The sequence below is a fragment of the Furipterus horrens genome, unplaced genomic scaffold, assembly GCF_987537825.1.
Source record: "Furipterus horrens unplaced genomic scaffold, mFurHor1.1.pri manual_scaffold_1, whole genome shotgun sequence".
Classification (NCBI taxonomy): domain Eukaryota; kingdom Metazoa; phylum Chordata; class Mammalia; order Chiroptera; family Furipteridae; genus Furipterus; species Furipterus horrens.
This window is the reverse complement of record NW_028327171.1, coordinates 201,358,426-201,385,271: the sequence shown is the minus strand read 5'-3', so window position 1 is coordinate 201,385,271 and position 26,846 is coordinate 201,358,426. Positions and strand designations below refer to the sequence as shown.

At 34.6% G+C, this 26,846-nt stretch overlaps 1 protein-coding gene across 1 annotated transcript in view; it reads left to right on the top strand.

Annotated features, from left to right (window-relative positions):
* Positions 1-26,846, top strand: part of ABCA12 (ATP binding cassette subfamily A member 12) — a 171,433-nt gene that overhangs the window by 66,949 nt on the left and 77,638 nt on the right. Inside the window, exons 5-11 of the mRNA XM_090283410.1 lie at positions 111-208; positions 2,799-2,984; positions 8,762-8,940; positions 14,613-14,725; positions 19,075-19,150; positions 22,233-22,351; positions 23,334-23,440. Of these exons, the coding sequence (XP_090139536.1) occupies positions 111-208; positions 2,799-2,984; positions 8,762-8,940; positions 14,613-14,725; positions 19,075-19,150; positions 22,233-22,351; positions 23,334-23,440 (878 nt within the window). The remainder of the gene's footprint in view (positions 1-110; positions 209-2,798; positions 2,985-8,761; positions 8,941-14,612; positions 14,726-19,074; positions 19,151-22,232; positions 22,352-23,333; positions 23,441-26,846) is intronic.

Sequence of the window (26,846 nt, the reverse complement as noted above, 5' to 3'; positions counted from 1 at the left end):
TTGAGCTGTGGGGTACATGAGGGCACTGTGATATTTATGGATTCTTATGTAAACCTGCTCATTTTTGTGTGTGTGTTTAACATCTAATCTGTTCTTTCTTTCTACTACAGCCCTAGTATTTCCCAGTTCAAGTTCTGATTTGCAAAGTACTGGAACAGATACCTTTAATGGTAGTCAAGTTCTTGACAGGATCCTTGATTTGGAAAAGGTAATTTCACTCAGTTTTGTAATGGACTGATAATAAAGAACAGTTGAACAAATACTTCTTAAGTTAGAAGAGGGAGCTCCCAAATAAAAAGAGGTTTGGGCCATCTTTCCTATTTGGAGTAATATTTCAGGAAGATTCTTTTCTTAGGAGCTCTTCAGTAAAAAAGCTTAATTCTGAGACCTTCTGAATTTCTTAAGGTCTTGGATATTTATTTACTTCCCTATTAAGCCCCTTAATCAAACTTAAGATTTTCCTTTAATAAGAAATAAGGTAGTATTACTATATGAGATCTTTTTTATTTTCTTAAGCAGGAAAGAAAAAAGCTATATGAAAGCAAACAAATCTATAACATTCATACTAATAATGCCTTTGGAAAAATTTCAACAATGGAAAATATCTCTCCAAAATAGTAAAATCTTTTCCTTAAAGGAGTTTAGAGAGCTTATCTATAGATTTCCCTCTGTTTGCTAGTCATTTACATTAAGATTCCAGGTTGCAAGATAATAGACATAATTTCTATTAAATGTATAAATTGGCAGCCTGTGAGCTCTATGTGTGTGTGTGTGTGTGTGTGTGTGTGTGTGTGAACAGAGATCTTAAGAAATTAAATTTAAATGTATTTTGTAGAACAGGTACTATTAACTAATACCCTCCACTTTTTCTTATTTTCTTTTATCCAGTCAAATTCAAATCCATTCATGTAAGTTATTTGTCTGGGACCTATAGCCATTTGAGTCCTGCTTTACATGCTCTTTAGAAGTTAAGATGAGGCCATTTTCAACATTTTGCAATAGATCTCTCTCTCTCTCCCTCTCTCTCTCTCTCTCTCTCTCTCTCTCTCACAAACACACACACACACACATACAAACGCGCATATCTATGTCTTCTATACTAAAAATTTGTTCCACCTGAACCATGAGGACATATCTCTGACTTTTATTCTTATTCCAGTGACTATAACCACTGCTGCTTAATATGCCTGTTAGTTACCCTTAACATTCTGTATAACTAAGACATTTCAATAAACTGGTTTATGTAAATGAGCCAAAGGACAACACAAAAATAAATGCCAGGAAAAGGCACCATACCAATCAAAGCAATTCTGTCAGTGTGGTTGAAATAAATATAAGACTTTCCCATTCAGTCCAGTCTAGATGTTAAACATCTAGTTTCAATAATAAATAATAGCTGAGATACCTGAAGCACCCTGTCTGGCATAGGAAGCCTCTGATGTGCCCTGTTAATTCCAACTTAAAACCCTTCACCCCAACCAGCATTGTGTGCAAACTAGGGAAAATTATTTTATTCCATTCTATTTCTTGCATGTTTGTTCCTATAAATAATCAGTCTTGCATTGGATCAGTTTAATTCTTTAATATCTAAAAAGGTAATACTATTCTAAAAAATACCTAACCTCACTGTGTTAAAACTCCCAAAGTTCTCTTTTGCACATGGAATAAAATTTCAGAATTTTGTGAGGCAGCACAGAGTCATATATCCAGTGGAGATAAGTCAAAAATGAATTTTCTATGTATAGATACATATTTTTAGAGCAGTTGGAGCAGTGAAGGGAGGTAAAAATCAGGGTGACATATTGATGCCCACGTCAGCAATCTCTGAGTCCTCTCTCTTTTTCTTTACTGCTTTCTGCAACCCTTGCAAGAACGAGTAGAGAAATCATTCTGGGGTGAGTCTATGTGCAATGTTAGGAAGTAGATATGGATGAGTGACTAGAAGACCTGGCACTTACATCCTAGAATAAGTGGATCCTGTTTTGTTCTGTTACGTTTAGAAGTTGGGTCACTGGAAGGCAGAGTGTAGATTTTGTGATGTAAACTTAAGGGGAGAATGAAGTTAGTTGGCCATTACTTCACAGGGTTATAAGACTTAATTATTAGAAAGCACCCATTGAACATTACAACTACATACAGTTGGCTCTGTAAATATCTAAAGTTCATAATGGTGAATATGATCAATATTATAGCTGAAAATATTGCTGCATCTGTATTGTGAAATATATGGAAGACTTATAATGATTCTATAATGTAAATGCTTCCCAATTATTGCTTTTGGTAATTATATACTTTTATGTATTCTCATACATATGTTTTCCTTTTTTCTTCATTTGCATAATTCTTAAGTAAAATAATTGCTTTACAAATGAAACATAACCCATGTTTTTCCACTTTGTAAAATAATTTGTTTTGAGAATAGATTCTGAAGCTGCTACTTTTTGGAAGTCTTCCAAGGATCAGTTTTCCATGAAGTGTCATAAAGAGTTAGAAAGTCTGAGTCTCTGCTGCTAAATGCTCAGGAAACAATAAAATTTTTAAGCCTGAAGATTTTTACCAGAAAAGGTCTGATACATTTAGGTTCTCCAGTCGGAGACAGGAAATAAATTCAGTTAAACAAATTCATGCATTTGGTGACTCTTCATGGGTAAACCCAGTGTCTTTTAGTGTTATTTTGCTATAAGGCAGGACCTCAAAATGACTACTCTGAAGATAGTTCAGTTTTCTTAAAGACTAAAATACTTTAATATCTATATTTACTAACAAAATTATTCCACTCTTCTCACACACATGTTTAGCTATTAAAGCAAAATTCAACTTCAGAAGATATACGAAGAGAACTCTGTGAGATCTACCCAGGATATATTGCTGATAACACCTTCTCTTGGACCACTTTAGGGAAAAATGTTTTAAACATATTTTGCCTGTCCAACATGACTCTTTTAGAATCTTCTCTCCAAGAACTAACAAACCAGTTCTCTCAGGTGAGTGTAAATATTTTAACATGATCAAGATCTCATAAACAGTAGAAGGAAATGTATTTTTTTAATTCAAATTTATACTGTTCTTCTTTTTTAAAATTTATTTTTTGTTTTTCTATTATAGTTCTCCCACTTTTCCCCCCATTGTTCTCCCCCACCACACCCACCTCTTCTCCCACAGTCAATCCCCACCCCGTTGTTTGTATCCATGGGTCATTTATACTAGTTCCTTGGCTAGACCCTTCCCTTACTTACCCTCCTTCTCTCCCTCCTTCCTACCCCCTGGTAACTGTTAGTCTGCTCTTTGTTTGCATGCCTCTGGTTCAATTTTGCTCATTTGTTTGTGTTGTTCATTAGTTTCCTGTATCAGGTGATATCATATGGTATTTTTCTGTCATTGCCTGGCTTATGTCACTAAGCATAATTCTCTCTAGTTCCATCCATGTTGTCACAAATGGCAGGAGTTCCTTCTTTCTTTCTGCTGCATAGTATTCCATTGTGTAGATGTACCACAGTTTTTTGATCCACTCATCTACAGATGGGCACTTAGGCTGTTTCCAGAACTTGGCTATTGTGAATAGTGCTGCTATGAACATAGGGGTGCATAGGTTCTTTTGAATTGGGGTTTCAGGATTCTTTGGGTATAATCCTAGCAATAGAATTGCTGGATCAAAAGGCAGTTTCATTTTTAGTTTTTTGAGGAAATTCCATACTGTTTTCCATAGTAGCTACACCAGTCTGCATTCCCACCAGCAATGTACCAGGGTTCCCATTTCTCCGCATCCTCACCAACACTTGTTTTTTGTTGATTTGTTGATGATGGCCATTCTGACTGGTGTGAAGTGGTATCTCATTGTGGTTTTTATTTGCATCCCTCTGATGGCTAGTGATGTTGAGCATTCTTTCATGTATCTATGGACCCTCTGTATGTTCTCTTTGGAAAAGTGTTTGTTCAGATTCTTTGCCCATTTTTAAATTGGGTTGTCTGTCTTCTTGGTGTTGAGATGTATAAGTTCTTTATATAGTTTGGAGATCAATCCCTTGTCTGAGGCATCTTTGGCAAATATGTTTTCCCATATGGTTGGGTCCCTTTTCATCTTGCTGATGTTTTCTTTTGCTAAGAAAAATCTCTTTAGTTTGATGTAGTACCATTTGTTTATTCTTTCCTTTATTTCCCTTGCCTTAGGAGATATATTGGAGAAAATATTGCTACATGGGATATCTGAATTTTTCCTGCCTATGTTTTCCTCTAAGACTTTTATGGTGTCCCAACTTAAATTTAAGTCTTTGATCCATCTTGAGTTTATTCTGGTGTGTGGTGTAATTTGGTGGTCTAGTTTCATTTTTTTGCACATCCCTGTCCAGTTCTCCCAGCACCATTTGTTTAAGAGGCTCTTTTCATTACATTTTATGTTCCTTCCCCTTTGTCAAATAGGAAATGTATTGTTTTTATTCTTATATACACAAAGTGATTCAACATGAGTCAAAGAGCAGGTCAGCAACTCACATGGACTGTAAAATGCTGACTGGAATATTTGCTGACTTTTGGTGTGGATTCCTCATACAGAGATTCACATACAATGTCAAGCTCTAAGGAATGTCTGTTTTCCATTTTAATGTGTAGAATTGAAATGATTTTCATGTTGAAACAAAAATATTGCATTTTGGTTAATATAGGCATATATTTGAAGGTGAAGTACATCTTTGTTATATTGTGAATCTAGATTGATGATTTTTCCTGAGATACTTAAGTGAGAATACTTAGGATGTAATGTAAGTTTAGTAATTCAACTGTTGAACCCATGCAAATCTCAGAAGTTAGAATAAATGGCAACCTTTAAATTTTTCTCACACCCAACCCTAATTTGAAAAGCTTATTATTTTTTTGAAAATATTTCTCCTTTTATTTTCCCCTTTGCATAGGAAGAAAGTCCTAGTCTTCAGTTTCTTACAAAGATTTTATTTATTTACTTTTAGAGAGAGGGGAAGGGAAGGAGAAAGAGAGGGAGAGAAACATGAGTGTGTGAGAGATACATTAATCAGTTGCCTCTTGCATGTCCCCAACTGGGAGCCAGGCCTGCAACCCAGGCATATACCCTGACTGGGAATCAAACTGGTAGCCTTTCTAGTGTGCCCTCAGCCACACCGGCCAGGGCTGAAAAGCTTATTTTTGATGAAACAATATATTTATCTCCCCAAAATATACACTAGAACCAAGAACTTCATTTTATGGAGTGCTAATGACCATTCTTATAAGCTAGTCTTACACTACAATGTGAAAATAAAACATTGATCTATATTTAATGAAACCCCATGTAAATGAACTATTACAAAAATATACAGAATTCTCTTGAAGTTTTATAAATAGGAATAAGTGACACAGGTCCATTTCTAATATTTCCCCTTAATTCCTTGAATTTTATTATAAGTAATATTTATTAAGTTCAGAATGCTTAAATTATGCATCAGTAACCTGAGTTTTCCAAATGAACCAGATTAGAGACACTGTTACAATAATCCTAGTTCATTGTAGAGCACTTAAAAACCTTTCTCAAGAAACTCAGCACTTGTCTAGAGTAGAAGTGTGGTTAAGAATACCTTGTTCAAGGAGGGTGCACACAGCTGTAGTGGCCAGCTTGGGTCAAAGGGGAGGGTGTGCCACCAGGCCCTACTGGACACCTACTATATTAGGTCACTCTACCAATCCCAGGAGATATAGAAGCTCTACCTAATACATAGAAAGAAACACAGGGAGGCTGCCAAAATGAGGAGACAAAGAAATATGGCCCAAATGAGAGAACAGAACAACACTCCAGAGAAAGAACTGAAAAAAAAAAAGGAGATAAGCAATCTACTAGATGCAGAGTTTAAAATACTGATTATAGGGATGCTCAATGAACTTAGTGAGAAATTTAACAGCATAAAAAAGACATGGAAACCATAAAAAATAACCAGTCAGAAACAAAGTACACTAACTGAAACAAAACAATAATTTACAAGGAATTGCCAATAGATTAGATGAAGCCAATAATCAAATCAGCCATTTGGAATATAAGGAAGCAAAAACACCCAATCAGAACAGCAAAAAGGAAAATGAATTTAAGAAAATGAGGATTGTGTAAGGAGCCTCTGGGACGACTTCAAGCATACTGACATTTGCATCATGGGGTACTGGAAGGGAAAGAGAGAGAACGAGAAATTGAAAACCTATTTGAAAAAATAATGAAAGAAAACTTCCTTAATGTAGTGAAGGAAATAAGACATACAAGTTCAGGAAGCACAGAGAGTTCCAAACAAGATGAACCCTAAGAGACCCACACCAAGGCAAATACTAATTAAAATGCAAAAGTTTAAAGACAAAGGGAGAATCTTTAAAGCAGCAAGAGAAAAGCAATTAGTTACCTACAAAGGAGTCTGCATAAGTCTGTCAACTGATTTCTCAAAGAAACTTTGCAGGCCAGAATAGACTGGCAAGAAATATTCAAAGTGATGGAAGCAAGGACCTACAACCAAGATTACTCTGCCCAGCAAAGCTATCATTTAGAATCAAAGAATATATAAAGAGCTTCCCAGACAAGGAAAAGCTAAAGGAGTTTGTCACCACCAAACCAGTACTACATGAAATGTCAATTAGTCCTTTTTAGGAAGAAGAAGAAAAAAACATGTCAAAAGTATGAATATTAAAATGGCAATAAAACACATCTATCAACAATTGACTCTAAAAAACAAAATAAACAAGCAGAACAGAAAGAGACTTATAAGTACAGAGAACATTTTGACAGTTGCTAGTTGGGAAGGGGGTTGGAGGAATTTGTGGAAAAGGTGAAGTGATTAAGAAGTATAAATTGATAGTTACAGAATAGTCATAGGGATGTAAAGTACAGCATAGTCAATAATATTCTAATAACTATTTATGGTATCAGATGGATACAAGATATATTGCGATTATCACTTAGTAAGTTACATAATGTCTATTCATTGTGGTGAACACCTGAAACTAATATAATATTGTATGTCAACTGTAATGGAAAAATAAAAAGATATTTAATTGCTTTTAATAAAGAGGACGTGACTACAAGGGAAGTAGCCAGCATGTCAAACTTTCAACAACATAGAAAGGAAGAAATTATTAATCAGTCATGATCTTGGGATTAAAGTATCTGGAGAGACAACAGAAATTAAATTTAATACAAGGATGACAGGCAGAGAGAAAGAAAACACCATGAATATAATGTACAATATATAAAAAATCTCCCATAAAAATAAATAAACAAGTAGCTCAGTAGAAATTAGCAAGGTTCTGAACAGGAAATTCATAGAAAAATATAAATGACCAATAAATGTATAGAACACTATAAGACTTACTGTTAATCAAGGAATAATTAGATGTTACTTTTCTCATAACTAAAAAGAATTGATACTATTCGGGCAATAAATAGATTATGGGAAAGCATGTCCTCTGATAGATGGTTATGGGAGTATAAAATGTACTGTTAATTTGGAGGGAATTTAGAAATATTTATCAAAATGCTAAATATGCATAATTTTTCTTTGATTCAGTAATATCACTGCTAGAAACCTATCACACAGAAACATATGTACACAAAAATATGTGTACAAAGATGTTCAATGAGGCATGTCTCTCCCAACAAAAATGACATTGTCATTTGCTCCTATATTGTCAGTAACTACATCACTTTCTGTAACATAGTAGATGCTCACCAAATATTTGGTGAATGTATGAATGGTACTGAGAATTGGAAATTAATTTTCTGTCACTAGGAAATGTTTACATTTACGCTATAGAATACTACAAGCTGCTAAAAAAAAAAATGAGGTAAGCTATATGTACTGACATTGGAAAGTCTCCAAGACCATCTGTTAAGTGAAAAATAAATAAATAAAACGTTTAAAACAACACAAATTCTATTATTAGAGAACTGATTTGCTAGATTGTGATTTAAATAAATCTAATACAAACATCCATTTTGAAAAATATTAAACAAAGCAAACAAACAAAAAGAATACATAGTTGAAACATTCTCAGCATGAAAGACCTTGAATTAAGACAGAAAGTTCTGACTCTTTGAGTACGAATAAGCTTATTAAGAGAAATTGCTTTGAGTTTAAGAAATACTTTACTTCCGAAAGTACTAGCTGAGTCTTATGATCCAAAGTAAGAGCAAATGTCATGGTTTTGTTTATAGAACAAGATGTGATTGATTATTACACAGGTTCATTCACTATATTTATCATAACTAAAGGTCCTGATATTACAAAAGAACTGTAAAAATATTTTATTCCATTGAGTATGTGTTGTAATAATAAACACTTATATATATGTATATACTACTATATATATAAATATGTGCATATAAAGTTTTAAGAGTTCTCCACCCAAAAAATAAAAATATAAGGTCTACTAATGAATAGAGGGAAGATATGTCTATAACTCCACACCAGGTCCTAGAGAAAAACAAGAATATTACTCAGAAGCTAATTTTAAGAAATTAATTAACTTCTAAAAAATACAATTTCAAATATAGTTCTGTTTAACTTTAAATATTCCAATTTCTGTAGGTATATGAAAAAATGCAATTATGCTTAAGAACAAAAAATAATTATAGTCTCTTCAAGTGAAAGATGATATCAAACTGAATGAAATCTGAAAGAATTGCTTATATGAAAATCTAGATGTTTAATGTTGTCAGAGAAAATATGCCATGTGATTGCGAATGTTGAAGTTGCATTTTGTCCTACTTGTCATTTTCCTTCTTAAGATATCAAGAGACCCCAACAACCAGAAGACAATATTTCAAGAAATGGTCAAAGTGCTGTCCTTCTTCTCGAAAGTGCAGGAGCAGACAGCTGTGTGGCAACTTCTCTCTAGTTTTCCAAATGCATTTCAGAATGGCACAACACTAAGCCATGTATTTGATGTTCTTCGAAATGCAAACAGGTAAGAAAATGTAAGAGTTAAGTGAGATGTCACTATTCACCAAAAAAATATATCAGTTTTTAAAAATATTACCTGTGAAGATCACTGGTAGGAAGATAATTTAAACACAGAGCAAATAACCCTTCAGCACCTTAGTACAGATTTTAGCAGTGAAGTTAAAGATATTAGATAAGCAAATAAACACACATTAAGGTCTTCAGGGTTATCAAAATGTACATAAGACAGTGAGTAGGAACACTAATGTTAACAACTAGATTGTCAGTTGGTATCCCTGAACTTCTGAGAAAGAGGTGTCTAGCAGGTCCAACAGTAGATTGGAACATTGGCTCAGGCTCATTCAGGGACAGCAAGAGCTCCATGTATCTAGCATTCAAGCCACTCAAGAATAAACGATCTCACTAGGTTTGGGTTAATACCATCCACTATAAAACAATTCTGCTGGTTGGAGTCTTGACCCAAGCCATCTCAAGGGGGTTGGGCTATATCATGTGTAACCAGCCCGTAAGTCATCTTTCTGAGCCTACATATTGAGTTGGCTTTATTTGACACATAATATGGAGATTTGAAAATTTTTACAGAAGCAACTTCTTTAAAGATTTCCTCATAAAAGAAATCAGAATATGGCCAACATTTAGAATTTAATCGACTTGTACTTTGGTTTGAAAATGTGCATTAAAAAAATTAGCACACCAGCTACATCAACAACTATCAATTATTGAGTGTCCGCTACACATCAGAGACTTTAGTAGGCCCTCTATACAAGGCCTGTCAATAAAGCATCCAGCCATATAATATGAAAAATAGAGACATTTATTAAAGAAGATACAAGATACAAGAAACATTGTACATAGGACAATGATGCCTCAGTCCCCTTCAATGTAGGCACCTTGGGACCAGTTGCCTTCAGCTGCCTTGTTGTATTTTCCTGAATCTCATCGACAGTCTGAAATCTCTTCCCTTTCAAAGGTGATTTTAATTTTAGGAAAAGGCAGAAGTCACAGGGCACCAAATTTGGGCTATAAGGCAGCTGAGTCATCTGAGTGATTTGATGTTTCACAAAAAAACTGCATGAGACATGATGCATGAGCGGGTGCGTTGTCATGGTGAAGTTGCCAATCACCAGCTGCCCAGAGCTGCGGCCTTCTGAGTCATCCAAATAGTTTTCACAGAGGAATGTTCCAGCTTAATACAAAATTTGATACAGATTCCTTGCTCTACTCAGTCATTTTGAATGCAGTGGCTACACAGTACATATGCTGACTCAATGGTGTCTACCACCCCCACTGACTAGTACAGTGAAGTTGTCATTGTTCACGTATATGCATTCCAGGTCACACAGATGTTGTGCAACCCATTCTTGTTATATTAATAATGGCTAGGCTTTTCTGGACAGATCTCGTACATATTAAATTCTACAACTAAACTATCATTTATTTTATTAATGATGTAACAAAGACTCATAAAAATTAAATATCTGGTTATCATGCAGCTAGAAGGATTTAAACCTGAGTTTTCTAATTTCAGAACCCACGCTGCTTCTCTAATATATTATTAAAAATACAATGTATTCTGTCTCTCATGTCTGATGCTCCAGAAGAGAGTGTTCTCATTTTCTTTGGAAAGCTTCCAAGAGCTTATGTTTATTCAAAGACCTTATAATAAGCCTTTATGCTGGTCCATTAATCTCATTTAATCCTCACAATAGTGCTTTGAGATTAAGACAACAGATATCCCCATTTTATAGAAGAGGAAACATGCAAGTCATATGACTTCCCCAAGGTTCTACAATTAGTAAGTGGCAAAGCCAGGACCTGATTGAACTCAAAAAATCTAAGTCATATGCTCTTAGCACAATAACAATGAAAAGAGTAAAAAAATATTCAGACCACACTGCACAAAACTATAATGGAAAAAACTGTTGGCAAGAATGTAGAGCAAATAGGACTTTCATACATTGCTAGTTAGAGTATAAAATGATACAATCATTTTGAAAAACAGTGTGACAGCTCTAATGGAGATAACAGAGGAGCCATATGACATAGCTTCCTATCCTTAGGTATTTACCCAAGAAAATGAAAACATGCCCACACGAAGACTTATATGCTAACATTCATAACAGATTCACTCATAATAACTAAAAATTGGAGGATAAAAACAAATATTTATGAACAGAATGGCAGAAAATTAGTTTATTTATAAATTGGAATTCTACTCAAGAAAAATAAACAGATTACTGGACCACTCAACAAGGTGAATAAGTCTTATGAATATTATATTGGTAAAAGGACCAAAACCAAAAAATGAAAAAACATACTGGATGTGCAGATATTGTGTTATTTCATTTAAACGAACTGCTCATATCGACAACATTAATTTAAAGTGTTAGAAATCAGATCAGTGCACTCTGGAGTAACTATTGGGAGACTGAGAGAATGTGGGGAGAGGGGCAGGGTTATCAAAATGCTTTGTATCTTATTAGCATGGTTGTAACTTAAGTATACCAATTTGGCAAAATTTATTGAACTGTAACCTGGCTGTATCATATCATATGTGAATTATACCTCAATGAAATTTGGTTAAAAAACAACAAATAAAAAGACAGAAATCCCACAAAATAATATTCACTAGAAGGTAGAAGATCAAAAAATACTTGAGAATCAAAAATAAACAAACAAATAAATAAATAAAATATTCTAGTATTATTTTGGTGGAGTATAATACATAGGAAAGATATGCACTATGGCTATTTGAATTCTCTTAAAACATGAAATAAATTATTGGATATAATAACATTATGCAATAAAGTTTGCTCTCAGGTAATGATTATAAATATTGTAAACCAACTTATATAGTAATGAAGAATAAAAGGAAAGTAGCTAAAAAGAAATAGTTTCAAGTTATTTTGAAGCAGATGACATTCAACTTTTAACTAATCAGAATAATTCTTTTTTTATGTGTGATTTATTTATTTCTAATGTATATACTCATTTTTAAAAATATGATAACCCCTAGCCATATGTGGTTTTCAACTTAAGAAACTAAATTTTTAACTATATTTGACATCAGTTAATTTAAAATTTAAACGCTGACACTGTAACTGGTAAACCTTTAGGTATGTTTGGAACAATGTGGGTATGTGAACCTATTTTTTCACCTTTTAATGTAATGAAATTTAAGTACAGATTAAGTATTTTTAAATAAAAATTTAGCATCTGAATTGAAATGCTCCTTAAGTGTAAAATACATGGTGAATTTTGAAGACTTAGTACAATAAAAGATTTAAAATGTTTCATTAATAGTTTTATGTTGATTAAGTGTTAAAAGGATATATTTTGGATGTATTGGGTTAAATAAAACATGTTATTATTTCTTTTTCAATGTGACTACTAAAAAACTTAAAATTGAATATGTCTTGCATTACATTTCTGTTGGAATGTCCTTCATTGACCATTTTTTATAGTTAAATTTTCTTTACTATTGTTATTAAACTGAGTGTCATTAAAGGCCACAATTTCCTTGCAAATGACTATATTTTATCACCAAATTACAGTCTCATTAGTTCATCTTACTCTATGAACCCCATAACAATTTTCATCATTTTCTCCAATTTTTTTAAGTTGCAAATTGTTATATAACCAAATCACCAAAACCAGATTTATAATGTTAGGGTTATGCCAGAAATTAGCAAAAATGAGCAATCACAAGAAATGAAGAAGGGTATATAAAAATATTCATTGCTTTTACCATTTATGAAGAAGATTTGTTGAGGTATGAATTACAGGAACTCTTTTAAAAATTATCTTTATGAGGCAACTTGTTTTGGGTAACTTGCATTATTATATGATGACTAGCAGGAAAGATATCTAAAAATATTCTGATCAATGGTTCAAAGGATTTTAGAGAGGATGGAGGCTATGTGTAATTATTATTAAGTTGCTTTTGTTAGATAAAGATGAATTAGGTCTACTAACATTTTATTAATGATATTAATAACAATAATGCTGACAGTTTTAATGAGATTGCCAAGTTTTCCATCCCTGATGGTGTCTCTTTGGGACAGCAGATCAGGTGAGTCAGGCAGGGGGTCATGCTTGGAGAAGGCTGGCAGAGAGCTGTTGAACTGTCTACATCATCACCAGGGCTCAGAAAAAACTAAAGTCTAAGAACTAGGAAATATTTGAGGCAAAGAAAAAAAATGCCTGAGGTATTGACTGTTACATATACAGAAGCAAACACACACCTGGCATAACAAGTTAATGATGTCTGTGCGCTCTGTGCAGAAATGTTCTGCCTGTCTCTGCCCCACCATGTCAGGGCAGAGTTTCCACACCAGAGGCAAGTCATAGAGTAGAAAGAACATAAACTTTGAAATGAGACAGAATCAGCTCTACTTATTAACTGGATAAAACTGTAAGTTATTTAACTTTTTCAATTTTAGTTGACCCATCTTTAAAATAGGCAAATAAAATGGATTTTATGGAATTATTACAAAACTAAATGAAACCATGTATATATATATGTGTATCTTGACATACAAATAAACCTATATCTATATGCATATCTTAATATTATACTAGAAACTAGAAGAGACTAAAAAGTTGGCACTCTAAATGTAGCTCTCATTCATAGTTAGGAAGCTAAAATTAAAGTAATCTAAATGTTAAGAATGCCAAAAATATGTAGAATGTCATAAATATATATGCATATACTGTATCTATTGCTAGAATGAGCCTTCAGTTGGCTGAGATACATAGGGAAAAACTATTAGCTAATTTGTACTACATTTAACTATACAATGGAAAATTGTTAACAAAGCCCTTTCTTCTATAGTTACTGCTCAGCAAATTAAAGCATTCACTTAGCCTTGATCATTGGTATAAATCACAGTCCTTGTGAAATTCAAGCATACATGTACAGTGCCAGCATTTTTTAAATACACTAATGACAAAAGGAGGTATATCTTAAATGACTAATTGCATGTTAGAAATACGGAAGCAATTCAAGCATCAGTGAATTTGCTGATTGTCCATCTCCAGTGCAGACTGCCCATCTTATTGGTAACATAGTATTGGAAGGCAGTGCCAGTTAGTCTGGATATTAATTTTGAGCTACCCCTGGAGCAGTGCCTGTGGGCCACTTAGAGGGGAGAATGCAGTCTTTAGTTTGGACAAGCTCCATTTGTTTCAAAAACATTACCATTAATTTAGCAAGAGATAAATATTTATCAAATGCTTAAATAACAATTACTCCTGAAACTGGGTCCTTTATCTGCGTGTGATTTTTAAAGAAAATAATTTCCAATATTTAGTTTTTTTCTTTTCTTAAAAAAAAAAAAAAGTGCTATCCTTTCATGAGAAGTAGCAGTTCCTAATCACTTATCTTTGAGTCTTAACTGAAACTACTGAAGTGAACATCTCCATTATTTTCAGGCCTTGGAGTCCCAAGGCTTAGAAAACTGGAAACGTGAAGCGCTCTGTCAGGTGCATGAACATTTTGTTGGGATTTTGTGCATGAACAGGCAAACAAGTAATTAAACAACAACAGTAGCATCTTGTCTTTTTATGTTATAAGACAATTTTCTATATTGTAGACATTTTCTCCTTGAGTAACCTTTTGTTTCTGTCTGCAAACCTTGAAATGCAATTTGGTTTAATTGTTTTTTGACTCGTTAGTGCGCTGCTGGCCGTGCAGAAGGTTTATCCACGTGTCACAACTAACGAAGGTTTCAGAACTCTCCATAAATCTGTTAAACATCTGCTGTACACCCTGAACTCCCGAGCTCAAGGTATTATATTTCCATCTTGCTGTATTCAATTCTGTGTCACAGAGCCTGTTAGAAATTTAAAAGAGTGCATTTATGGATGATATTATTCTTAGGTGGGGGCATGTGCTAGGACTTAATCTGGACATCTGGCTAATAAAAGTGTGGAGAAAGGGAGAAATCACTGGAAAAGATGCTGTGACTTTCTAGGGTTTTTATTTAGGTGAAAATGATCTAGTTTTTAAAACTATGTTTATAGTTGGTACGGAAAATAAATATCAAAAGTAAGCCTCAGCAAATAGATTTCTACCAGTACTTTTTGGAACAAAAAGTACATAAATTGAAGAATTTTTGCCTTCATTTCCAAATTTTGCTTTTTAATCAGGATGATTTTTTTATTGATAAAAATATGCCACTCAATCAGTCATTTTGAAAACGCATAGGGGACAATGGCGTGTGAATAGATCAGTATAAATCTGCTGTCAATCTCATTGAGAAGGCTGTAGCATGTTGCTAGTGAGTATGAAACCTTTGCACGTATAGAAGAGCATCACATTCCACACACATGGAAATACACAGCATATAATCACAGAGAGGGATTTCAGGCTGTAAGGAATAAGTCCCTAGTTCCCAAGTAAAATGTTCAGTTAGCATTTAGCTCTTCTGAATGAGTTTAGAATTAGGTTTTCTCAGTTGAGCTTGTCAGCTTTTAAATATGTGGACTTCGGGTTATAAATAAGTATCCTGAGAGCATCAGGTCACAAGCTGATTGTTCATTGTAAGGTCTCGAACCATTCGTTTTCATATGAAAAGCAGGTTTGGGAAGGCTTTGAAGAATTCTCACTGGAGAGTCCAACGAACTCTTGGATACCAACTGCTGTTAGTCCAGAGCATTTTGTATATCTACAATTACAGACTTAATGACTAGCTTTCAAAATTGCTGTTAAAGTCAAGGTTTTAAAGACCATTGGGGAAAAAAAGACTTACCCTTAAAAAAATGTCCAGACCAGAAAACCAGACAGTGCACTAACAAACACTAATTATTTTTCCTTTTATATTTGTATTTTAAAGACTTGAAAACTTCAGGTTTCTCCTTACCATTCTTTTCCTTTTCATCTTCAGACTCACACCTTGTAATTATATAAAGTAAGAAGATAAAGTTAAAAAATGTTTCACAAATGACAAAAGCTCATCAGTGCTTTAGAAGCCAGAGACGTAAGCTGCGCTTATTAACTGAGACAGCAAACGATTTTTTTGGTGAACAATATAACTCGCTTTTTTTAACACTTGACAATAACCATGTTTCATATGCATGCATATGCTTAATTTTTTTCATGTATTAAAGCATGACATCAGACGGTCAAGATGACAAGGAAATATAATACATCAAGGAAATGTGTTTTTATTTAAAAATTTGATATGCTTAATTAAATTTGTGGTTTCTTTCTGAGGATACCAGTGCAGTGGCATTAACGTCAATTTCTACAAGTCCGTAACCCCAAGTTTCTGCCTGCTTGTGTAGAGACTTTGAAAAATCCTTTTAAGAATTTGCAGATCCTCCAGGAAACTCGAGCTTGTCACTGAAGGCTGAACCAGTGACGGTAGTTCAACAGCTCTAGGCCCAAGTGCAGCCTCCTGCCACGTTGCCAGGCCACCCCATGCTTAGTGTTCATGGCATTGAACGGTATTTGTGACGAGAACACATTTTCTCCCTTGGTTTTACTTTCATTTAAGCTGGAATGAGGTGGTATCTCTTAATAGAGTGGCTTTGGTCCTTTCTAATGTATGACAGGGTTGATAGAGCTTTGAAAGTCTCACGCCACTCATTCAAAGAAGGATGATAAAAAAGTTGTATTTTTTTGTGTTGATGATAAGTGCTCTGTTATCTTAAATGCCTTTTGTCACTAAAATAACCCCATGAAATGTAGTTGTTAACTCATTTTACAAAGAAACTGAGCCAAAGAGAGTCAGGGCACTTTGCTTATGTTATATATCCAGCAAGTAGGATTAAATCCTGGCTCTTCTATGCCCGAAGCCAGGTCCTTTGAGCTCTTTGCTCAATGACCTCACTCATATTTACTCACTGGGACCTATACACACTTGATTCCAGGATGTCTCACTCAAGTACCTGCCGCCACCGAACCTCAGGCTGGCCCCACTTTCAGTCACTGATGAAATTTGACTCATCGTTCCAGATTCCTTCCACATTATAGATTTTCCCACAGTCACCCCCTCAAATTCTCCCCACGCTCTGATTTCTACAACCTCTCCCACCCCATGTCTATCTCTGATTCAACCTCGATTATGAACACACTTTAAGGTTTCTTCAGGAGCCTGCTCAGCAACCCTGAAAATATAGAGATGCTAAAACACACTTGGGAAGAAGGTTGTCTTTCAACTTCCCATCTTTAGGAACCTAGTTCTCTGCTCTGCCTCAGCGAGGATCCCTGTGTCACAGTTTAGTATTTAGCACTTACACTTAAAAACACTGAATTTTGAGAGCAAAGATTACCTTTGTAACTCATTGAAGTTTGCTCTTTAGCAAAGTAGTAAATTATATCAAATTATATCTTTAACTAGAAAGCCATTCTTACTGGTGAAAAGAGGGTATCAGTGCACTAGATTTTTTTTCTATGTCTGTGGGCTCCATTTTTAAAGATGCCCAATTCTATAAATAAAAATATAAATTCTCACTTTTTAAAAGTATATAACATTCACCCTATATTAAAGTCTATTTAATGCAGTATCTTTTCCAAGACACTTTATAGTCCAGAGGAAAAAGTGACCAGAAGGAAAAGTACCTACTAACATCGGGGTCAAGTCTATCATTGATATGTACAAAGTTAATTTCTATTACTTACTCATTTTAATAGCTCGATGAGGAAGTGGAATTCCATGGAATATATTATACAAATGACATTAAACTTGCTCAGTATCACTTTGGAGTTCAAAGTGAGAAAGATTTGGTCTTAGAAAGGTGGTTCTATATACTTCTACATTGCAAAAGCATAAATCTCAATGGAGTCCTACCTTTGATTATTCTGTATATGGATGCCAATAAATAATTAGTATTACTATTATTAAATTTATTTATTTTGTGTATCTTCATTCATGGTCTTTTAATTCACTGATGCATTACTACCAGAGCAATAACATTTAGCTGCAGCTTGAGCTGAACACAAGAAAACTCTGCTCTGCTGAAGAGGAAAACTGAAACAGCCACTCTGCTACATACTAGGGATGGTGCACACATTACTCAAACATGACTGATGCAGAGATAAATAAGGTCTTTAACTCTGTGATACTCTTTTACACGCATGCTACTTTAAATAGACTAAATGGCCAGCACTGGAAAAGAATGGATGATTGCGTAGTTCTGCACTAGGACCTTTTTTGGAAGGTTTTAGGACACACTAACTAAAGACCATGGGAGAACTATTGATGCTGGTAGTAAAATGTCCTATTGAAAATGATTAAGCCAGTGTTAAAAATGATAGCACTGAAACATACTGGATTATTTATAAGGAGTAAACAGTGTCAGAAGAGAAGACAGCAATAAGTGATACTGTTTTCCTGAAGGGGCTGAATGAAAACATTGGATTTATAATGTTTTTATTTATCCAGTAACCCTTTCAAATATTTTCATTTTCAATTTTTCAGGTGAATATTATTGCACACTTACTCTTTAATGATACGATGTTATGCAGCAAGCTGAATCAGCAACCTATTCGACTTCTAAGGGCAATTCTCAATGTTAAGTTAGGTCTCCACATATGGTTTCCGTTAGATCCAACTTAGTTATTACCTTCCACACTCCAAAACTTCATATTATTCGAGACCACTCAAAACAGTTCAGTTAAAATTAGCCAATTTGCATTCACAGCTGCATTCAATTGAAATCAGTAGCTGCTTTTTTGAAAGATGAAAAATATAGATTAGTGATGGCAAATGTTCCTAAGTTCTAGACAAATGAAGGCAAAGAAAATTCCCGTGATCCATGACTGAAATTGGCTTCATTTGATTAACAAGTCACATGGTAGTCAATCTGCATTATACTATTCAAGAATCGCCTATGTATCCTGGGCTTTGGATAAAATAATGTAATGGTTTCATACACAAAGAATTTGTCATAAATGTGTGTGCTTGACAATTGGGATTATTTTGATTAGTAACCCTCTATTTTCTATAAGTATCTTAAATGTTTAAAAAACAAAACAAAACATAGACATCACTTGCAAAATCCTTCCGGGAAAAGTTCTGCAGACTTTCTGCATTTTTCCCCTTTAATTTCACCTGAAATGATTTTTGCTAAGAAAAATAACTGCTTTAAGCCAACATGTTAAATAGTTACTTACATAAATGTGTTACTTCAGGTAGCTCTGATAATACAACGCACTCGTGGACAGAAGAAGATGCACAGTCACTTTCACCAAGCAGCCTGGCTGCACAGTGAGTCTTTCTTTGTTGGTTTGTTCTGAATGGGTAGGCAACTTGGCTGAAGCAATCAAAACAATTCATAGACATAAATTCTTTTATGTGTGTAAGACGATGGAATAGAAAAGTCAATTATTGACTGACCAAAGAAAAGGGTATAGTTGAAGAGTAGTAAAGCTGGAACTTATAAGAAGCTCTTTTTGAATTCTAAGGTTGCATAACTAGATCCAATTTGTCCTATCTGGATTGGTTGGTTACCTTATGTCTATGAGGAAAATCTAGCTGGAGGTCCAATTTCCAACTCTTCTAAGGCTTTTTATTATGAAAAATGTATAAGCCTTCAATTTTTCACATTACTCTTTTAGTTTTTAAAAATCAAAGTATTTCTTAAGGTCAGTCAAGGTGATGCAAAAATGTGTTTGCCCCTGTAGTATTTGGGTGGAAAACGGTTTATAGGTAATTTAATGCTGGAGTATTTGGGGGGCATGTAAATATGTCATCCCAGAATTAGGCAGTGGCTATGACAGCAGCAACCTTGGCTTCTAAGGACCATTAATATCAGTAGGTCCCTGTAGAAACTGTAGCAGTTATTGTAGGCAATACAAGCAGTTGCTTCTAGAAGCTGATTGAAGTCAATTCCTATATCAAGGCACATTTAGAGACTAGATGGCCTGTTATGTAGAAGTTGTTTAGGCCTGATAAATTATACTATTGAATTTTTGATTACTTTAGTCCCAAAGGGTATATTTTTATGCTCATGGAAATTCGTATAAATAAAAACAAATAGGACTTATTTTAAACCATGAATTTCTTTTTCTAAAATCAAATTTATGCAGTTGTTTGTAATCTTTCTATTATTTAACAACTTCTCCCATTCTGGGTAATTCTAGGCCAAATCCTTCCATGAACAGCTACCTCCTATTTCTGCTTCCATCTCTCTTCTCCTCTAAGGTGGCTGGATCACGTGCTTTCCACAGAGCAAGTGAACAGCCTTGGGAAATTTCCCCCTGGCCAGGATGCCATGTTCCAAGAGTCTTTCATAGCCATCAAAAATAAATTAAAACAAACAAACAAACAAACAAAAAAAACCTTGAGGTAACTGATGTTTATTGCTAAAGCCAGATATCTTCATCAGAGCCTTCAGGCATCCAAAACATTGATAATGCTAACACCTCAGATCTGCAAATTCCATAGCACACATAGTTAGTTGCTGACAGCTAGCTGACAGCTTATTGGGAAGAATTCTGTCCTTTAAGATGGTTCTTGTTGAGGCTGATAAAATTAAGGGATTTCTTATCTTTGGACTTCCTCTCTATTCCCACTTTAAAATAATTGCAGAGTGGTATACTTGGCATACAATTAAAAATTTTTGGTCCAGAATTTTCTAAAGAAAGCCATTCAAAAAATCGTTTTTCTTAGCTTTTCTCCTTCTTCGTTATTTTTGTTCTAAGGTTATTGTTTTTAATGTCTTGTGTGCCTGTGTGTGTACGCACTCATGCATGCACACATCCACAAGCTCATCTTTTTAATATAAGCATTTGTGGGAAGTAGATAGGATTATATATAAAGGATACATAAATTAAATGGTTTGAAGAAGTAATTGGATGTTTATGCCAAGATCGTGGCACATAGATATGGAATCTTAATTTTGGAGATATAGGGAGTCCAATCTCAAAAATCTTGTCAATCAAATGTTATGAAACTAAGAAAATGACTTCGATGATATTCTAAGATCACTTCAAGCACAACATTCTTTTATTTTGAGCTTGAAATGTTGTCATGAGAGCCTCTTGGGCCACTCCATTTAGAAGGTTAAGCCAATGTGTTGCTATAGAGCACTGCACCAGGATGGAAATGGCTCTATGCTCTAACAACTGGCAGAAAGGAAGACATACACAAAAGAAAGAAAGGCAAAACTAGGGAGAGAGTCTCTGGTCAAGAAATGCCTAAGCAAAAGCCAGAGGGCTTGGGAATGGACTGCATTTAAATAAGGGTCAGCTATTGCACCAATTAGCTGTGCTCTGACTGCCAAGTTAGAGACTTCTCTTGACATTTCTTTTTGAAGTTCCCTAAGGATTCAGGGTTGATAACCCACATCTAAACACCCTGAGACTTCTTTAATGTTAATGCAAACATTTCCTACACGCTTACTAGTTGTGTCAGGGTAAGTCTCTTCCCTAAGTATTTGAAAATCAAAGTTAAGCACACATGATAAAACTAGTTATTTGTGTATTGTACAGTTTGATTCAAACTAAATGGTCCCCAAATCAGTCATTGACATTTATACTCTATCTCCCATAATAACATTCAACAGTGGACATTAAGGGAAGAAGTTATAAAATAAACAGAGAAACAGTGTCACAGTTGAAGTGAAGGGCATGCATAACACACACACATTTATTCACTTACATATACATGCCTCAAAAATCTCAGGCTCTGTCCTCCTATGCCAGTCAAAAGGAAACCATAAAGTGCTTAATTTGGTAACACTGAATTGGTAGATTTTTTAGAATTAAGAGAAAAAGTTATAGTGTTCAAATGGATGCCATAATGAAATGAATTTAACTTGATTTAGAGAATGTTATAGGTATAAAAGATCTAGCAGATTATCCAACCTCTTGCCTCTCATTAGACAAGAGAAGAAATTGAGACTAAGTGTGGGGTTTCCAGGCTCAGAGGGAAAAGAAAACGAAAACATGCATGCTCACAAGATGTACTTACATTGAAAAATGATTTACTGTTTCCATGAAATTCAAATTTAACTAGGGGTTGTGTATTTTATGAAGCATGCTTAGCCCAGTGATGTTTTTCTTCCCCCTAAATTTGCCTAAAAATTATTATCTTAATATTAGTTATAATTGGGTATTAAAATAATTAAATGCAGGGATAATGCCCATGAGAAAGGCAGTACTCACAGAACCCAGGGTCCTGCTGTCGCTGTGCAGTTGGGTTGGGTGAGGGAAGACGTCCCCCTTCACAGTGTTTCGATGCTCCAGTCAACCCATGCCTAACGACCAGAGACTCACATGATTTGAACAAAATGACTTTGCTTTATTTTTATGTGACTTAATTTACATATTCTTTTCTAATTCTATAGGCTCCTGATACTGGAAAACTTTGAAGATGCCCTCTTAAATATATCAGCCAATAGTCCTTATATTCCTTACTTGGCATGTGTAAGAAATGTCACTGACCACTTGGCCAGGGGATCACAAGGTAATACTTCCCTTAATAGTCAAAATGCTGCTCATGGCTTCTAATTTTATTCTAAAGCAGAAAGTCTTTTAAGACATTTGCTTAAAAAGGAAAGAAAATGGAAAAATTTGGTTTCCATATGCATCGGTTTTAGTTTGGTGGTTCGATATATCACAGCAATATGTAATCATATATTATTACTTTTCTTGCTACTGCTATACCAGCTGAACCCTTGGACGAACTTCCCAAAGGTCCTAAGTCATTAGGGGTTCACCCAACCTTTCATGATGTTTTCTGTGCCCTTAATAATTTTAGTTGTCAAAAAATAATGAAGAATGATAATATAGACCAAAAACAGATGTAAATTACATAAACGAAGGGATTTTGGGGGCAGGCTATTTATACTTCTTACTATTATATACTTTATTTTCAGGTTTCTTCCTACTTGGACAACCATAAAAAATTGCATTTAATAAAATGTTTCTTTTCTTTTAAAGAGAAAATACCTTGTTCACACATTTTATAGGACATAGGCATTCACTTTTCCTACACTGAAACAATCTTGGAAACTTAATGGCAAGCAAATAGCACAAAAATAATTAAACATGGTCTCTGTTTAGCAGGCATGAATTAATTAAGGTTGTAAGGGCATATTTGTGTCACTGTGATTATACAATCAATTCTTCCCCAAATACTTCAATTTAATAGTAGATTCAAAAGTCATAAATAAAAGCATATTCAATTCACATAGAGCCAAAACTATTTAGCACCTTCGCTAGAAATATTTTTGTCTTGAAGCAGAATATCTGAATATTTTTAAAATAATGAATTCTGTAGTCTCCATGGTTCAAAAAAAGGTTAAATTTTCACTTGTCTTGTGTTTAGATTGAACTAGGCTATTATTGTAGAAACAGTAATAAATTAGGATAAAGGTATCTTTCAAACTGGTTTTCTAAATGACCTTGCAATTCCCATAAGGTAACTTTTCTTCCCTCCTTTACAGAAAATTTAAGACTCCTGCAGTCTACAATTCAATTTAAAAAATATTTTCTTCAAAATGGTTCCTATGAGGATTACTTCCCTTCACTTCCTGAAGTCCTGAACTCAAAAGTAAGCCCTGAAAAAAATAATAAACCTCAACACTTCCTGTTGTACTCTGGCAAGATGGTTTTAGTTTAAGTTTTAAATCTGTGTCTTCATAAATACTGGTCCTATGTGAACTCTAGATTCATGCTGGAAATTTGTGACAGAAGTGTGCTGGTGTTATAATGATATTTTGTTTTTAATTGGTAGGTGTGTCTGCATGAAATGAACCATAAAAGCCAAGTTACAGTGTGCATATGCATAAAAGAATGACTAACAATATAGCTATCTCATGAAGCTTCATTCGTAATATTATTTCTAATTTGAGTTATTAGTTTTTTAAACTATAAAATTTGATTTCAAAAGCTGATGTTTTAGACTTTGCAGTGTGCCAAAAAAAGAAAAACAACTCAGTTGACTCACCTTATTTTTATTATTGTCATTATAAAAAGAAACTAATAATTCATATTAAAGTGTAAGACATTGAAGAAAGAGGAGGAGGCAACCAAAAAAACTAAAACCCTGAAGTTTGTCTGGATTGGTTCATGTTTATTTGTCTATTGTTCTTTGTTTAGCTCATGCATATAGTATGCAGGTTATCATGAAATTCACTTCGTTTCTTAAATCACCCTATTAAATTTTGAAAGTAGTTTTCCTAGTAAGAACAGCAGTTTAATCTGATTTATGTAGACAGAGATAAAGTAAAATTAAAACTGGTTTATTCAGGGCATGCAAGATGACTTGTAGAGTCAACACGGTCTAATTAAGCAGGCATCCAAATCATATGTCCATGAATATTACAAATATATATGCTAGTTAGATTACCTACATTGTAGTCCTAAGTCTTCTACACAAATTAAAAAAAAATTTAATGTACTTAATTTAGCACCATCTTAATTTGTTTGTGCAAATGAGAAGGAAGTTATGCATTCATCTGAAAAACATCCACTCATCCTTCAAGGACAAGTTTAATGGCCATTCCAGTAATATTAGAGTATTGTCTTCCTTCCTATTTCTCAGCCAGGATAATTACTTTGTGTGCATATAATATTTATCCATTCTTTCACTCAGTCTGTCAATATTGCTCCCATACTACTAATCTATTTCTTTAAAAGACATAATCTCTATCTAAAAAAATTTTATCATCAATTGGAGAACTTAGAAAGACAAACCAATAATTATAACATGGTGAGAGAAGTGCTGTGGTATGTGGAAGGACAGGATTCAGTGTGTGGAGGAGGGATATCTAAGGAAGATCTCAAGGGACAGAGGTGAAGAGAAAAAATTTCTGAAGGAGGTAATGCTTACTCAGTGTCTAGCTGGACTGCGTAGAATTAGGTTACAATCCTGCATTCCAGACATGGGGACATGCATTTGTAAGATGACAGAGGTGTGAACCTAAAAGACAGACATAGGCTACCTGGAGTCATGTGTCCAGCATAAGAAGAAGGTGTCAATGGGAGAGGCAGGCAAGGGGGATGCAGAGAACCACAGGCCCAGATCCCAAAGGCCTCTTTGTCATAGTCAAGGAGTTTGAATCTGATCCTGAAAGCTATGAGTTTTAGGAAGGTGATATTTGCATTTTAGAAAGAGATCTCTCTGGGAGAATTGTGGAGCATGGATTGGAAGAAAACCGAATAGGTGATATTTGAAATAACCTAATCAAAAATTGAGACCCTGAACCCTGTCAATGGCAGAGAATTAGAAGGAAGAGACACTTTCAAGAGTGCTGTAGGACGTTGAGTTGACAGGAAATGATGGCAGCCAGTGAGGTGTGAGGTGTAAGGAAGAGTTTCTGACAACAGATAGATTTCTGGCTTTTGGAATGTATTACTTGGCACTATAATTTTTTGTATAGATAGGGTCTTTTTCCTTTCCTAGAGTATAAACTCTGATTAAATTATGCCTCTGCATCTCTAAAGCCCCTGGCATATAGTAGGAGCTTAAGACTTGACTTTAGAATGCATGAACAAATGAGGCTGTTAAAGTAGAGCCCTGGCCACGTGATTGTGTTACCTGGGCAATTACTCATTGTAGTTTTCACTTTGTGAGGAAACCGTATACAATACATACTAGGAAAATGGAAAGAAAACATTCTCAATTATTTACTCTAATGGAATGGCAATAGAGCTAGGAGTAATATAAAACAGCATCTACATTTTTAATATACTACTCCCCTAGAGGGCTACATTAAGAAAAAATTCTAGACTCCATGGAGATGGAAACAAACTATACTTTTGTCCCTTGGGTAGAAAATGCATTGTCATTTATAAAAGCACGGCTGCTATTTGCCATTGACAACCCATTCATTCCAAGACTACAAGCCCCATATGCTCGTTTCTCTTCAGATTGTATAAATCTCTTGCCTTTTACCAAGACTACAAGCTCCATGAGGAACTATGCTAACTCTGTCCCCTTTACCGTTATATCCTCAGCACTTGACATAGAGTGTGGCACATGGAAATATTCAGTACATATCGGTGAAAGAATGAAGACAAAATCCTAGAGTTTTACAATGAGAGATGTTTTTACTCCTCTGCTCTGCCCTCCCTGGTAATTAGGACCCTGATTGTGACAGTCAGGGCCATCCATACCAAATCTTTATTCATGGTATTTCTAAGAAGGTTTAAACCTTCCAAAATGTCAAATGCCTGTCATTCATTGGTGATTTTTCCTTCGGTTCCACTTCTCTGTTCTAGCCCTAATATTCTACTCTAGAGCTTTTGTGTTCTCTCCTTCCTTCATTGCCTATTTTATTCCTCTTTCTTTCCAGTCTCTTTTGGTGGGAAGGATAACATCACTATTGGGGAACTACAAATGAAGTAGCTATTCCCCATAATGGGCAGAAATATCCATAACACATATTTTTATTGTAACACTTTTACATTTTTAAATAGTGCCCTTTCCCCCACCAAGAGGCCCGTAGGTTGCTGTTTTATCATGTTTAGGCTTACAATATTCTGAGGTGTACACCATCATGTCACTTAAAATTCTGATTCAAGATGCATTTGGGAACCATAGGTGCTGGGGAATTCAGTTGCTGCTGGACATGGAATTAGTTATGGTCATTGTTCCAGTGAGGCCTGAGTCCTTACTAACTGTATGGACCAGGCTGGTGATAAAGGAGAGAGAGGCTGTACATGAGGTTCTTACAAACCTACAATCTGGACTTGACACAGACATTTGAAGAAAGAATTTTAATTCTCTAAATTTACATTGGTTACTAATGACTCATAGAGCACCAAAATGCTAACGCATGTATGAACAAATTTTAGAAGAAGTAGTAAACAATGACAAAAACTAAATGGGCATCATGCCGCTCTTTGGTAGATGTGCCTCTCAGTGCATCCCACAATATTGACCCTGAATTAAATTCTTATTTCAGAGAACCAAATCTACTTCAATAGTGTGGCTAGATTTCCATTTCACTTCT